The sequence below is a fragment of the Rhineura floridana genome, chromosome 11 (genome assembly GCF_030035675.1).
Source record: "Rhineura floridana isolate rRhiFlo1 chromosome 11, rRhiFlo1.hap2, whole genome shotgun sequence".
NCBI lineage: Eukaryota > Metazoa > Chordata > Lepidosauria > Squamata > Rhineuridae > Rhineura > Rhineura floridana.
The window spans coordinates 13,177,963-13,193,596 of NC_084490.1; the positions used below are offsets into that span (position 1 = coordinate 13,177,963).

The 15,634-nt window shown below is 47.1% G+C and overlaps 1 protein-coding gene across 1 annotated transcript; it reads left to right on the top strand.

Moving 5' to 3' along the window:
• Window positions 1–46: 46 nt before the first annotated feature.
• APEX1 (apurinic/apyrimidinic endodeoxyribonuclease 1) lies at window positions 47–12,401 on the top strand. The gene is made up of 5 exons (XM_061589819.1): window positions 47–185; window positions 2,067–2,211; window positions 4,923–5,104; window positions 10,162–10,354; window positions 10,818–12,401. Exons 2-5 carry the CDS (start codon window positions 2,148–2,150, stop codon window positions 11,330–11,332), a joined length of 954 nt encoding a protein of 317 aa, XP_061445803.1. The 5' UTR covers window positions 47–185; window positions 2,067–2,147; the 3' UTR covers window positions 11,333–12,401.
• Window positions 12,402–15,634: the final 3,233 nt, after the last annotated feature.

Consider the following 15,634-nt stretch of genomic DNA (forward strand, 5'->3'; position numbering starts at 1 on the left):
TAGTTTTCATATGGAGCCCCGCCCTCTCTCTATCAAGTCCTCCTCCTCCTCGTCCCCAGCCCGTATCACGTGACACAAATCCACTCCACGTGCTTCTCTCTCTAGGTCTCTCCATTCTCCTTGCGCGTGTGAACTCTGCGGAGTCTTCGCCTTTGTCTCAGGGGAGTGCTTGGCAACCTGGTGTGGTAAGCTGGAGCAGGAGGAGGAAAAAGAGCAATAGTTTAACATGAGATTATTTATCTATTAGCGATTGTTTTATTAAATAATTGCATTATATATGCAAACATGGAGGGTGTAGTTGGTCTTTTATCTTTGCAGAGAAGAATTGTGTGATAAGGTCGTTTCCCCTTCTCCACCTTTTTCTCTCCTCTTCAACTTTCCCTCGAATGACTTTAATGTTCCTTTAAAGCTTACGTGGCAGGTAAAAATCCAATGGGTGTAGGCCCCGTCGTTGCAGTAGCAGGGCAGACAAAAATCAAACAGGTGCAGGCCGCATCGTTCAGTAGCAGGGCAGGTAAAAATTCAACAGGGGCAGGCCGCATCGTTGCAGTAGCATGGCAGGTAAAAATCCAATGGGTAGAGGGTGCATCGTTGCAGCTGCAGGGCAGGTAAAAATCCAGTGGGTGCAGGTCCTATTGTTGCAGTAGGATGACAGGTAATTCAACAGGTGCAGGCCCCATCATTTCAGTAACATGGTAGGTAACAATCCAACAGGTGCAGTTCTCACTGTTGCGGTTGCATGGCAGATAAAAATCCAACAGGTGGAGGGAGGCGTTACCATTTCATCTTAAGAGCTGTCTGCTTTCTTTGCTGCCCCCAGAAAATGACTCTTTGCCTTTTAATTCTTTGCACAGCAGGCAGAAATTTAGCAGGTTGACACCACACCATCCCCGCATTATTAATAGGGGAAGTAAGCGCTGATATTTTTTGCTAGGTGATCCTCTTACTGGAAGTATAGGAGCTTTGCTTGAGGAGAAAAAAAGGTGCTTTTTGTATGTTGCCTGAAGGAGATGTTTGTGTTTTAAGATGTGTAGTGGAGTAGGAATGAAGTTTCACAGTAGGAAGAGAGATGTGCAGGGGTTCTTTCTGCTGCATCTTTGCATGCCTAATAAGTAAACTTTCTCTCAGAGAGGAACCCCACCAAAGAAGCCAAGCGGAGGAAGAGTGGGTTTCCTTAGTATATATATTGCTAAGGGTTAAACTGCTACTTATTTTGAAAAAATCCAAAAGTCATTTCATTATGATCAACCAAAATAGCACAAAATAGTGAGCGGCACCTGACTGAGTCTATCGGAGTTCTTCATCAGACTGGATGTTAAGCAAAGTGCGTGGGGGTGGGTGGGAGAATACTGGTTTGGTATTGAAGCCATAATGTCTGTATTGGTCAAAAGTTTATCTTTATTGTATAGTCTTAGAATAGGCAAGAACAACAGGAGTTGTCCTGAAGAATGCCTGCATTTCAGAATTTACCATCACACTAACGTAGGAGAGAAAAAGAGAGTGGCCGCATTCACACTGTATGCTTATTCCACTGCTGAGAGGTGCTAGGAGACCCCAGTTCTCACACAGCTACAATTCCCCCAGTGGTTTAACGGGCCTTTTTCCCAGAGAAGTCTGGGAATTGCAGGTCTTAAGGGGACTATGCTTTTGGTAACAACTCTCAGTATCCTTCCCCAGGGGGAATTGGAGATTAGGTGTGTTTTCCCTAGAGGAGATACGATTTGGAAGGTTGAGTTTATCTTGTGGGAAACTGTGTTTTGGGCCAGAGAGACAGGTTTACACGTGTAGAAATCCAATGGCTCAATCTTCAGTTAAACCAGGGTCTGTGGGAGGCCTGCAAGTGGGACACGAGCGCAGCAGCGACTCTCCCACTTGCGATTCCCTGCAGTTGGCATTCAGTGGCGTGAGAGGTTGGAGCACAGCCGTCGTGGCTAGTAGCCATGGATAGCCATATCCTCCATGAATTTGCCTAATCCTCGTTGACATCCATCCAAGGATGGCTTTTATGGCACAGGAAGGTGCCTGTTTTCAGGGGAGTGTTTGTGGTAAGGATCTTTCCTCCCCAGGAGACACTGCTGTCCAGAGGCCTGTGGCTTGTGAGGCTGCGCTGCCAGTTGCCTAGAGGAGGATCCTGCTGGGCACCCGAGATGCCAAAACGGGGGAAGAAGAAAGAAGGTGAAGTCCTGCCGGAGGAGAAGGAGACGGCAGCAGGTCAGTGTCTTCAGTCTTAGCAATAAAGATAGAATTGAACCGGGGGGGGGGGGAGCATTTCTGCACTGTGGTTTAGCATCCTACCTTTTTGCCCTGGGCTTTGACACCTGAGAGAACAATATTGTAGGGCTCAGCTTGTTCTTGTGACTGTCATTTGTTTTAGACTTTTTCAATATTGTATTTTTAAATTGCTGCAACCTGTCCTGGGACCTTACATTAAAGGGCGGGCAAGAAGCTGAAATCGTCGTTATCATCATCCTAGGAACGTGGGATGCTGCCTTATGCTGAGTCAGTCCACTGGCTCATCTAGCTTACTATTGTCTACACTGACTGGCAGCAGCTCTCCAGGTTTCAGATTGGGGTGTTGCTCCCAGCCCTAGCTGGAGATTGAACCTGGGACTTTCTGCATGCAAGCAAGATGCTCAATCACTGCATTTTCTGCTGTTTTGCACCTCATAGGTGCTCTCTCAAACTTGCCACAGCACGGGAAATTGGTTGTGGCTGGAAGGTCGGATCCAGAACTAGCCCAGCCTCTGTGGGCCATTTTGAGAGGTGGGTGGGGTCACCCATTTGTCAATCTCCTGATGTCACGGGACATCAGGTGATTCAAAGTTCAAGCTGTGGGGAAAAATGCATGGGCTTATCTCTGATCTTAGTGCTCTATTTCCACAGCACTAAGATTGAAGATAAGCCACTGCTGCTGCTGCCTTTTGCCACCAAAGAGCAAGCAGAGGCTTTTCTCTGATCTTAGCGCTGTGGGATCATACTCGGTGAGATGGACCAGTCTCCTGCCCTAGTATAAAAGGCAGTTTGACATGTGGTGTTATTTTTAAAGAAAGCTGAGAATCCCAGGATACTCAGTGAAGAATATCAGAAGAGTCCTGCTGCATTTAGCCAAATGTGGTCTTGTCTACTCTCCTGCTTTCCCAGAAAGTCCGCAAATGAGAGGTAGTGGTTAGAATGTTGAGCTAGGAGTAACGAGACCAGATCCAAATCCCCATTCAGATATAAAAATCACTGGGTATTGCTGGGCTTGTCACCATCTTTCAACATAACTAACCTACCTCACAGGGTTGTTGTGAGAATAAAATGGGGGCGAAGGAAAAGAGCACACTCCCTTGTATGTTGAGGAAATGTATTAATGAAGCAAGTACTTAATTTTATTATTTATAACTTAATAAATAAATAAATAAATTGTGTGCTAAGTGACTGGTATACTGCTTTTGAACATGGCTGTTCCATATTAGCTGCAGAGAAACCTCTTCTCTGCCATGAATTTGTCTGATCCCCTTTAAAAGCAGCCAAGCCACTTACCCTCACCACACACTAGCCTAATTTATGCATTCCATAAAGCAAGTGTATTCGTTACATTTACTAGGGGCTCCATGCCTGCTCACTTCACACGTCAGCCCCACCTACTGTTGCCAAAACCCTCTCCCCACACACAGTTCACCATAGCTCTCCCCTGTTCCCCTCCGGTGTTGCCAGAGCTCCCCTCCTCTTTCTACCCTACCGCAGGGGTTACTAGAACTCCCCTTTTCCTTCTCTCCCCCCCCCCCCGCAGGGTCATCAGAACTTCCCTTCCCCCCCCAACCCAGGGAATGCCAGACCTCCCCTCCTCTGGCTGGCCTCCCACCCACCTGGTGAGGCTGAGCTTCGGGCCTTGCCACGTGGGCCTTCCACACACACCCCGAGCCCTGCCTACACAAAAGCGTTCATGGGTAGCATGACACTTACAAAAATATAATATAGGTAGATATCCCACCATATCTTTCAAGGAGCTGAAGGTGGCATATATGGCATTTCCCCCGCCCCATTTTATCCCCACAACAATGTTGTGAAGTGGGTTAGGCTAAGTGCCATTGACTGACCCAAGGTCACCCAGCGAGCTTTGTGGCTGATTGAGGATGTGAATCCTGGTCTCCCAGGTCCTAGTCTAACCACTACACCACACTGCCTCGTAACTCTATGTTGCTAGCCCTGGAGGTGGTAAAATCTCTTTCTTGATAATGTTGATGCTCTTTCCCAGTCCTGGTTACTGTGCAGCACATATATATAATGCACACACAAGACACACACTCTAACATAACACATATATACAGTGCATGCGTGTGTGCATCTATCTCTCCAGCCTTGAAAGAAGTCTACAGAATTAAGCTTACAAAAAAAATATCCTAGTCTACATGCCCACACTCACAATACTGTATATAGACTTTTCAATTACAATTAAAGTATATGATTTCCCACTAAAAATCCTGGGAGCTGTAGTCAGTTAAGGGTGCTGGGAATTGTAGCTGTGAAGGAGTAAACTACACTTCCCAGGATTCTTTGGGTGAAACAATATGCTTTAAATGTATGGTTTGGATGTAACTTAATTTTCATTTTGCAGCTGTGGGGAACCTTTGGTTTTCCAGATATTCCTGAGCTACAACTCCCATCAGCCCCAGCAAGCACGGCCAATGGCCAGGGATGATGGGAATTGTAGTTCAGCATCATCTGGAAGGCCAGAGGTTCCCCACACCGGATTTATGGCCTCAAAAAGAAAAAAAATGAACCGACTTATAAACGTGCCTCTGTAGGTTGCCTGGAGCAACCTATTACTTGCTGGACAAAACCAGGCAAGTAGCTGTTTGCAAGCCTGCATGGGACCCCAATTCTCTGTGACTGATGAGAAGGACTTGTTGCTTACTCTGACGCTATTTTTTTGCCAGAACCAGAGCCTAAGAAGGCTAAGAAAGGTGGAGCAAAAGCTGAGAAGGAGGCCGACGGGCCGATCATGTACCAAGATCCCCCAGACAAACTCGCCTCTCCCAGCGGCAAGAAATACACCTTGAAGGTCACTTCCTGGAATGTGGATGGGATCCGAGCCTGGTTCAAGAAGAAGGGCCTGGAGGTAAAGCGTATGGAGAGCCCCTATCAGTGGAAGCTGCTCCATTAGGGCGAATGGGACACTGCCCACCCCCACCCCCAACCTCAGTTTGCCCTCAGCAAATCCCTGCCTGCCTGGCTGCCTACTTCCAACCAGTCCAGGGTTGTAAGTAGATTCTTCCTCCTTAGCCTTGATGTTGCCCTGATGGCAGCAGTTCTCAGCTTTTTTCCCCCCATGCACCACTTGAAAATTGCTGACGGTCTTGGTGGGCCGCTTCATTATTTTTCTGCCTGTAGCGATTGTAATGTGTTGTGCCAGACTCTGCATGATTTCTAATTGCATTTGTGTTGCTTCTTTGGTTTCTTATGTTGCATCTTATTGTGCTGCATTTTGCATTCTTTAGAATTCACATTGTAATACAACAAAATGCAGTACAAGAAATAAAAGAAGCAATAAAAATACGATTAAAAAAATCAGTGTGACTATTTTAGGCGGAGATGCCACGGACCACAGAGCACAGTTTGGAAAACTCCTGCCTTATAGAACTCAGCAGGGAGGGACTTCCCGGAAGGATTGCTCCGCCTGTGGCTGCCTCTGAGATGAGCTCTGTCTCAGAGGAAGGTTTTTTCAGTTTAAAATCAGTCAAAAGGGAACTTTGACTGGTATAAATGTTCTCCCAGGCAAGGGTGAACCGAAGATTATCCACAGAAACTTCGTTGGGTTGTCGGTGGCTGGAATTGATCAGGAATTCCCTGGGATAAGAAGGCATACCTAGCAGCCGAGGACAGAGTTAGGACTTCCAACAAGCTGGGCTGAAAAAAAGCGAGACGTTTTTTCTTTTAAACGATCCACAACGGGCGAGCTTTCTTCTGTCTAATCTTATCATTTGGCTTAAATTACTACAGTAAAAGAGATTTGTTTAAGAATCAGCAATTAAGATACCTGGGTGAGTTACACTTCTCTCTTTTATACAAGGAATTAAGGAGGAGGAAAGAAAATTTAAAAAGGTTATCTTATTTTTTATGGCAAAAAGCTGGCCTGAATTTGGAAACTATAAAGATTAAAACGGATGAGGGGCAACTTACCCGAAGAGAAAATCTGATTTAGATGATTATTTGATTGATATATGTCTGGGACTACTTTTTCTTGGACTACTTTCTTTAGACGAATCTGCTGTTCGTGTATGTTACTAATTGTTCGGCGCTGTGAACCAAATTTGTTTTGCATTCTTGGACGTGCGGGAGATAAGAACTGTGCTGGCCAGATGATGTCAACAGGCCTGGAATATTAACTCCCTTATTGCTGGAAAAAGAAGCAAATTACTCTTTGCTTGGGAATTGTGGCTATATTGGAAATTTGAAGGGGTTTTTTTCGGCTTTAAGAATGACAATCAGAGAAGTGGCAGAGACCCTGGATATACCCCTGGAAGGGTTTTCCCCTCTGGATATGTTTCAGAAGATAATGGATGAGATTAAGATAACGAAACAAGAACTGGGACAGAGTAGACAAGAGATGGCAACTGAATTTGGTAAAGTGAAACAGGAGCTGAAAGAAATAAAGGATTATATGAGAAAAAAAGCAGATGGACAAGCAATAGAAGATGAAAAAGAAATTAAAGGGAAGGAGCAAATTCTGGAGATTGGATCAGATATATCAAATGTGGAATTGGAAAAAGATTTGGACTTTATGGCAAAAATTGAAGGGAGGATGCAAGTCCTGGAGATTGGAACAGATATATCAAGTGTGGAACTGGAAAAATATTTGGAGTTTGTGGATCCTGGAGATAAAGATTACTGTTTGGAATTCGGCGTTGTCTCTGGAGAAATTGATGAAGATATCAGAGATAAAGCTATCAATGTTTCGATGGAATTTCTGGACTGGAATGATTTGATGGAACTTGAAATAGAGAAAATTTATAGAATTAATTCCAGATATGTGACAATGGAAAAACTCTCAAGAGATGTGCTAGTGCATTTCGTAAAAGAGAGGAACAGAGATATGACTTTACAACAATATTTCAGCAACACATTCAGAATTGATGGCAAGGAAATATTTGTGATGAAGGAAATTCCCATCAGACTCTTACTATATGACTGTGACAGCAAGATTATTATGGGTGCAAGGATGGAAGTTGGAAGATGGAATTAACACTGATAATGGAAAAATGGCTATTGAAATTATTGGACCTAGCAGACTTGATGAGATGGATTAATTGACATGTTTATTTGGAGAAAAATCGATGGATATATTTCTCAAGGACTGGAAACCTCTCTTTGACTTTTTGCGGAAAGAATAAAGCGATGTTAATGAGATTTGATGATTAATTAAGATAACTACTGGAGGGAAGTGATTTTGTAATATGTTAAGAGACAGGTTTGTTATATATCATAGACCTATGGCTGATCTGCGACAAATCGGAAGTCAACATTTTATTTTATTGTTTGATTTGTTTCTGTTTTGTTTTGTTTTGTGTTTGAAAATTTGAATAAAATTAATGATAAAAAAAAAGAACTCAGCAGGGAGGATGATGGGGACAGAACGAGAATGAGTTGGCTCCGCCTGTCATTGGCTCTGGCTCCGCCTACTCTTCGGCGCTCTGCCTTCAGGCCCACTAGACACCAGCGACCAGTGGGCCCTGCTAGAATCTGGCCTGGGATCCATTTCATCAAGCATCCTTCTTGTTTATTATTTATTTATTTATTGGATTTATATCCCACCCTTCCTCTCAGTAGGCAGCCCAAGGCCAGCTCAACCACAGGTTGCTGCCTGAGGCAAAGGACAAGATGGCAGCCCTATCCCAATTCCACATACAGAGCCAACTGGACCGGCAGTTAAATCTTATCTCAACTTTGGTGAGGGGATGGCATCCTCCTCCATACTTGAGGCAGCCAGCTGGATTAGGGGGCCCAGAAGAGGCCATATGGCAATAGAGGGCAGGCTATAGCAGGGCACTCAGACAGAATAGCCTGTCTCTGCCTATTGGTAGGGCCAGCCAGTCACTTCCAAGCAGGACACAAACCCAATAGTCCTTCTCTTTTCTTGCCTCCTCCCTCCCCTCTAGCAATTGATATTCAGGGGTATGCTGCATTGGGACATAAAGGTTCCATTGAAACGTCACAGCTAACAGCTGTTAATAGACCTGTCCTCCTCCTTCATGAATTTCTTTAATCACATTTCAAACCAGTCTTCAGAGGCTGTCGGCCCATCTTGCGGGCTGTGAATCCCACAATTCAGTTCTGTGTTCTGTGAAGAAGTACTTTGTTTGCTTGTCCTGAATCTGATGCCAGTCAATTTATTTGGGTGACTCCTGAATGCTAGCGTTATAGGAGAGGGAAGGGGATGGAACATCCTCTACTCCTCTCTCTATCTGCTTTCTCCATACCATGCATAATTTTATAAATATCATGTGCCTCCTTGGTGGTCTTTTCTTTTTTTCACCCTTCTAAAATAAATTTTTAAACGCTTCACATGCTGTAGTTCAGGGGCTGAGAACCTTTTGCCCTCGAGATGTTGTCGGACGTCCAGCTCCCATCAGCCCCAGCCAGCATGCCCAATGGTTAGGGATGGTGGAAATTCAGTCCAGCCACAGCTACAGGGTCACAGGTTAATTTCCTTTGCTTTAGCCTTGCATTGGACAGAAAACCTCTGCCTGGCAGTTTATATCATGTTCCCTGCCTTCATTTTTTACTTTGTGCGTACTTGGTTGTAGTTCACCATGGATACTCCTTGAGCCAATGTTGCCTTTGGGTTGCTGCAGCCCCTTGAGGGATGAAGGCATCCCTACCCTCTCATCAAGTAGCAATTAGGAGGCGATCGTATAGCAACCAGACGTCCTCCTGGATGAAAAGGTGGGAAATATACCTCTGGGACTACTGGCAGCCAGGAAATGAGGCTGTCAAAGTCTGCTGGGTGGAATGACCGGGCATTATGTTTTTATCCTACCTTTCCTCCAAGAACCTCAGAGGCCGCATCTCGGGGAAGAGTTGATATGCAGCGAGGCCTCCTCTCGGCCTGGCTGGGACCAAAGGCCATTTGGCTCCTCCCCTCCCATAACTGGCTTCTCAACAGAGGTTTAGGAATACAAGTGAGACCTGCAACAAAATGTTGCAATGGAGTACTGCTGTTCGGGGAGCCAGCCAGCCAGGCCCTTTTCAAGGATACTCCATTCCATTCTCCCGCTTGGCTTTCTGTGTCCCCAATAGTCAGCGTTCCTTGGCATACTCAGGCTATTTTTTTGAGGGGTGGGGGTGTTTTCCCCTTTATGTTTTTCCCTCCTAAATACTATTTTGTACTTCCTGGGGTCCCCCTGCTGTTGCGTGAGACTTCTGTCTTGTTTGTGTGTGTGGTACCATTTTGGGTACATAGAGACCTAGCATTGGAAGCATTGAGATTCCTGTTAGTATGCGTGATAGAAAGCTTCCTTATACCGCATCAGACTGTCTATCCTTCTCGCTCCATGTAGTCGACACTGACCGGCAGTGGCTTTCCATAGTTTCAGACAGGGATCTTTCCCAGCCCTACCTGGAGGTGGTGGGGATTGAAACGGACTGAGCTACGGTCCTTTTCCTTCTTCCTCAGTGCCCTTTCCACATATTGGTTTTAACCATTATTGTTTACTCAATTATGTAACATATAAGAATTGGGACCTGGATTTGCTTGTTTCCATCTTCCCTCCTCATTCTCTTTTCTTTTTGTGTTGGAGGTCTTCTGTTACATCCCCTTTGTACTTTATAAACTGTAAGTGGCCCTTGGGTGCGTTGGCAGAAAGGCAGTATATAAGTGAATGAGCACACACCCTTCCCTATTTTATCGTCACACCGTTGTGAGGGAATTTAGGCTGAGAGAAAGCAGCTGTCCCAAGTCACCCAGCGAGCTGGGTGGGGATTTGAATTGACCCCTGAGTCTCCCTGGTCCTAGTCTTGACACTGCACTGAATTTCTTTGGTGAGTTAGCTAGTTTTCTGGCAGGCCAAACAATCCCCTCCATCAGTCTTTCACCTCCACCCCTGCTAAATCCTGTTTTTCTTTACCATGAGAAGATGGAACTTGGGAGACCTGACCTAAAGCCGTATTTCCCCGCAGTGGGTCTGCGAGGAGAAGCCCGATGTGCTCTGCCTCCAAGAAACGAAATGTGCAGAGAAGCAGCTGCCCGCTGACATCCGGGATCTGGCGGACTATCCCCACAAGTACTGGGCCTGCTCCGATGACAAAGAAGGCTACAGCGGGGTGGCTCTCCTCTCCAAGGTGAAGCCTGTCAACGTCACCTACGGTATCGGTAAGGAGTAAACGTCACCTACAGTATCGGTAAAGAGTAAACCCCGTGACTCTTCCTGGGGCCCAACGCGGCCCTCCAAGCCTCCTTATCTGGCCCTTGGGACTCTTCCCCAGGCCACGCCGCTTTATTGGCCCTGCTTCACGCTGTCCCTGGGTGTTTGCCTGGCTGGAATGTGTGCTTGAACTCCAATACTGTGTTTTGCTTCTCTGGATGGAAGGCTGAGTTCTAGAAAACGGTCTGCTGTGCAAAAGGTAAAGTTTATATTTGTTCCTCCAACCCACTTTTCCATTTGGCCACACCCACCACCAGCTTGTAAGGGCTACCCAGAAGGGAAGGCAGCCCCCGGACTGCAAAATGTTCTGCACCACCTGAACCACACCGGCCCCCAGTGCACGCGTAGTCTGTTCGCTCTGCAACACCTGTTTCTTTTGCTTTTGACCACGTGCCCTTATTTTCCTTACAGGCGAGGAGGAGCATGACAAGGAAGGCCGCATGATCACGGCCGAGTTCCCCTCTTACTTCCTGGTGACGGCCTACGTGCCCAATGCCGGCCGGGGGCTGGTGCGGCTGGAGTACCGCCAGCGCTGGGACGTGGCCTTCCGCTCCTACCTGCAAGGCCTGGCCGCCCGCAAGCCTCTCATCCTCTGCGGGGACCTCAACGTGGCCCACCAAGAGATTGACCTGAAGAACCCCAAGGGGAACAAGAAGAACGCTGGCTTCACTCCGGAAGAGCGGGAGGGCTTCGGCAAGCTGCTCGAGGCCGGCTTTACCGACACGTTCCGACACCTCTACCCTGATACGCCCTACGCCTACACCTTCTGGACCTACATGATGAATGCCCGGGCCAAGAACGTGGGCTGGCGGCTCGACTACTTCCTGGTCTCCAAAGGACTGCTGGAGAGTCTCTGCGACAGCAAGATCCGCTCAGCTGCCCTGGGGAGTGACCACTGCCCCATCACCCTCTACTTGGCCGTGTGATGGCGATGCAAAGGAGCAGAGGGCACAGCATTAATATTGTCCCAATAATATTGCAGCTTGAGCGGGGTGGTGGTGGATAGAGACAGACGACCGTAGAAAGCTAAATGTCACGCCTCTGAGATACTTAAGATTGCGTGAGCTAGTGTTCTTTGTGTATAGCCAGGATAGCCAATGTGGTGACCTCCAGCTGTTTTGGGCTCCCAGTCCCGTGATCCTTGACCATTGGCCATGCTGACTTGGGCTAAAGGGGGATGGAGTCTACAGCATCTGGAAGGCACCACACTGCCTATCTCTGGCCTATATGCACGTCTACCCTTGTATAGTTGGGGCTTTAAATATCTCGTTTTTTTATTTTCTCATGGCTGAGGATGCTCACTGGGTTGCCAGCTCCTGACACAGGAAATGGCTCCTCTTGCTATTTCCAAGGCTGGTTCTAGGCTAGTGAAACAGTACATACTACTGGGTCTTGCTCTATTGCTGCAGGTCCATGCATCCACCTTTGTCTTCTGCCTGTTGCGAGTAGGGCCCTAGAGCAGAGGGGGCTGAAGTAGGGGTGCAAAACAGGTGGAAGATGGAGAAGCCATATTGCATCTCTCCACCCTGAGGCTGTTAAAAGTGACAGATGGCGTGGCTGGCTCAACAGCAGGCAACCCTTCTGCCACGTGGTTCCCAAAATAAGTGGCTGGCTGGTAGGCAGTGGAGACTAGTGGCTCCAATGTCAGTGGCGCAGTGAATCCACTCCGGGTTTTAGTCCAAACTCTCTGAAGCACCTTGGGCAGCTCCTCGAAGGTTTGGACTATAACCCGGAGCAGATTCACTGTCCCAGTGACATTGGAGCCACTAGTCTGTGCTGCTGGAAGAGAAGCGGGTTCTCCATCTCCCTCAGCCTCTGAAAGTCCATCCTCCCTTCGTTACTTTTCTGTGATGCAGCTAGCTGTTCCTCCTTACTAGGTCAGCTTTCTTCCTTTAGGAGGCCATAGCACTTCCAGGCAAAATGTAATTCTCCCAGGAAAAAAAGAAAAGTATTAAGCTTTCCTTTTTTATATATAAATATATACACATAAATGTCTACAGCTGTCGTGTTCTTTATTTCTTGCGTTACTGTCAAGGTTGGGAAGCAGTGGAAGCTAGTCCATGAAGGTAGTCAAGAAGGATGCAGACAAACTGGAACAGGTTCAGAGGAGGGCAACAAGGATGGTCAGGGGACTGGAAACAAAGCCCTATGAGGAGAGACTGAAAGAACTGGGCAGGTTTAGCCTTGAAAAGAGGACTGAGAGGAGATATGATAGCACTCTTCAAGTACATGAAAGGTTGTCACACAGAGGAGGGCCGAAATCTCTTCTTGATCGTCCCAGAGTGCAGGACATGGAATAAGGGGCTCAAGTTGCAGGAAGCCAGATTTCGACTGGACATCAGGAAAAACTTCCTAACTGTTAGAGCCATACGACAATGGAACCAATGACCTAGAGAGGTAGTGGGCTCTCCGCCACTGGAGGCATTCAAGAGGCAGCTGGACAGCCATCTGTCGGGAATGCTTTGATTTGGATTCCTGCCTTGCACAGGGGGTTGGACTTGATGGCCTTATAGGCCCCTTCCAACTCTACTATTCTATGATTCTAAGGTGGGACCATAGCTCAGTGGCAGAGCATCAGCCTTGAGTGCCAAAAGCCCTAGACTCAGTCCCTGGCAATCTCCAGCTAGGGCTGAGAGAGACTTCTGCTTGACACCCTGGAGAGCTGCTGCCAGTCAGTGCAGGCAATACTGAGCTACATGGACCGGTGGCCGGACTTGGTCTAAGGCAGATTCCTATGCTCCTAAGGGGGCACTGTCCCACTAACTTCAGTTATCTTGTCTGTACTAAGAGTCACTGGAATAAATTTCTTCCTGCACATTTGACTTTCAGGGTTATCCAGCGGACATCAAGCCTGCGTCAGGATTTGAATTCAGGTCCCCCTAGCCCAGCGCTAGCTAAGGTGGTGCCCTTCAGATGTTTAGGGCTACAGCTCCCCGATTCTTTGACCATTGGCCTTGATGGCTGGGGTTCATGTCAGTTGTAATCAACATCTGAAGGGCACCACGTTGGCTATCCCCGCTGTAGCCTCATCCTGGCACAGCACAAGCTCTAAATTATGTGCCGCTCAACAGCATGATTTTTCTGCACGAATATGGCCTATTGCGGCTGAACTTGATTTTACACATTGTTATACTGCTTTCCACGTAAACATCACAAAGCGGTTTTTAAAATCATTAAAACATCAGTAACATGTGGCACAGAGTGGTAAGCGACGCAAACGCAGCCAAAGCTCTGCTCACGGCAGGAGTTCGATTCCAACGGAAGGAGGAAGTTGAATCTCCGGTAAAAGGGGTCGAGGTCCACTCAGCCTTCCATCCATCCGTGGTCGGTAAAATGAGTACCCGGCGTATGCTGGGGGGTAAAGAAAGGCCGGGGAAGGAACTGGCAATCCCACCCCATAGATAAGGTCTGCCTAGTAAACGTCACAAGACGTAGTGCGAGTCGTTTCCGACTCTTAGGGTGACAAGTGTGGGGACACCTTTAACTTTTTTTAACATACGGTATTTACTCCTTAATCTAAGGCTTTTCTAAAGATTCCCTGCATTCTCCTTTGTTCTTTCCTGCTTCCTCCGATAAACAATCCCTTCACCAAAATGGCTGCTAAGAGGCGATAGGCCAGGACCCTCCTTCACTGGGCTGGCTGCTGACCCTCAGGCTCCTGCCTCTTCCTCTCAGGAGTGACTTTTATTAGCAAAAAGGGCTGCTGGTGGGGATGGGATGGTTGTGGAATCTGGGTCTGGGGGGAGAATCTTAAAACTTTTTTCCACTAAGCATCTAGTCCGCAAGGCCACAGAAATTGAGCAGAAACCCTACATGTTCACAGCTGGTATAATCACAATTATTTCCAGTAGGCCGGATCGTAACCAGCCTAGCTCTGTGCCTCTTTGTATCTAGCAGAAAGAGAATGAATTCTGCAATAGTTGTTTTTATTTTTGGGGGGTGGAAGGAGACATGCAGCACCCATCCTGATTTTATTTATAGTAATGGGTGGAGAGCAGGCTCCGCTCTACCACAGAAAACAAATTTCCTTCCTTCCTCTTAAGAAAATGCAACATTTCCATTCACTTTGCTGCGTGACCAATTAAAGCATTTACTCGCTCCAACAGTAGTAGTCACTTCTGTTTGCTTCTAGACTCATCCCCACCGCTGCTGCAAAGTACATATACCTCTAGAGTGGATGGGAGCCACTTCCATGAGGTTTTACAGGAATGCCTGTCTCTGGCTGTTCAGACTTTTATGTCTCGGCTAATAGAGAAATCTGTTGTCTCATTCTTGAAATTTGGGTCTGTTTCCCATCAAGATGGCCCCCACCCTACACAGCTAAGGGCTTCTGCACTTGGCAACTTACCTGCTCCCTAACACGATGCAGATCTGGGTCAAGGTAGCAGGTTACTAATATGCTGCTGAGCCTTCCCCCACCTCCTTGCCACAGAGGCCTGCAAAAGAAGTCTGTTTCCATGTTGAGCTGAGAGCCAGCTGCTCAGCCCTACTCCTTTGCCTCAAGAGGATTTCAGTTGCAGCTCCTGCCTGGGGAAAACAAGCATGAAACCAGCAAAGGCCATATAGCTCGGTGGCAGAGCATCCATTTTGCAGCAATCCTTGTTGCCTCCTGTCTGAAAGCCAAGAGCTGCTGTCAGTCAGCTAGACAGACGCATGGCCTCGCTCAGTGCAAGGCTTCCTATGTTCCTAACTTGTGCCTGAATTGTCCTGGCTGCATATGGATGCTGTTCAATCTCTGTAACAGCCCCAAACATGATTTTCTCGCAAAAAAAAAAAAAAAATCTTTTGCAAGCTGCTTTGAGAGCCTCTGGCAAGTAGAAAGTGGAACATAAGCATTGTAAGAGTATGCCTAGGGCAGGAATGAGGAACTGACCAGGGGCCTTTCAGACCTTTTGGACAACTCCCACCATACCTGGCCATGCTGGAGTCTTTTAACATATGGAAGTCACCAGGCTCCCCACTCTGTGGTTTAGTAGTAGTGGCTAAGCTGAAAAGCACAGGTTATGCCACAATTGGGCTCCTTTTCCAAGGGAAGGACCTGGTAGGTTTTCAGTTAAGTTTCATGGTGGTGCTTTTTGCACAGGATTGTTTATATTATTATATTTATATCCCCCCCCCTCCTAGTAGGAGCCCAGGATTGTCTTTGGGAGACAATGGGAAGTTCTGTGTTATGGCAGCCCTGCTGCTAGAGCAGCCTTTCTGACTTGATGTTTTGGACTACAACTCCC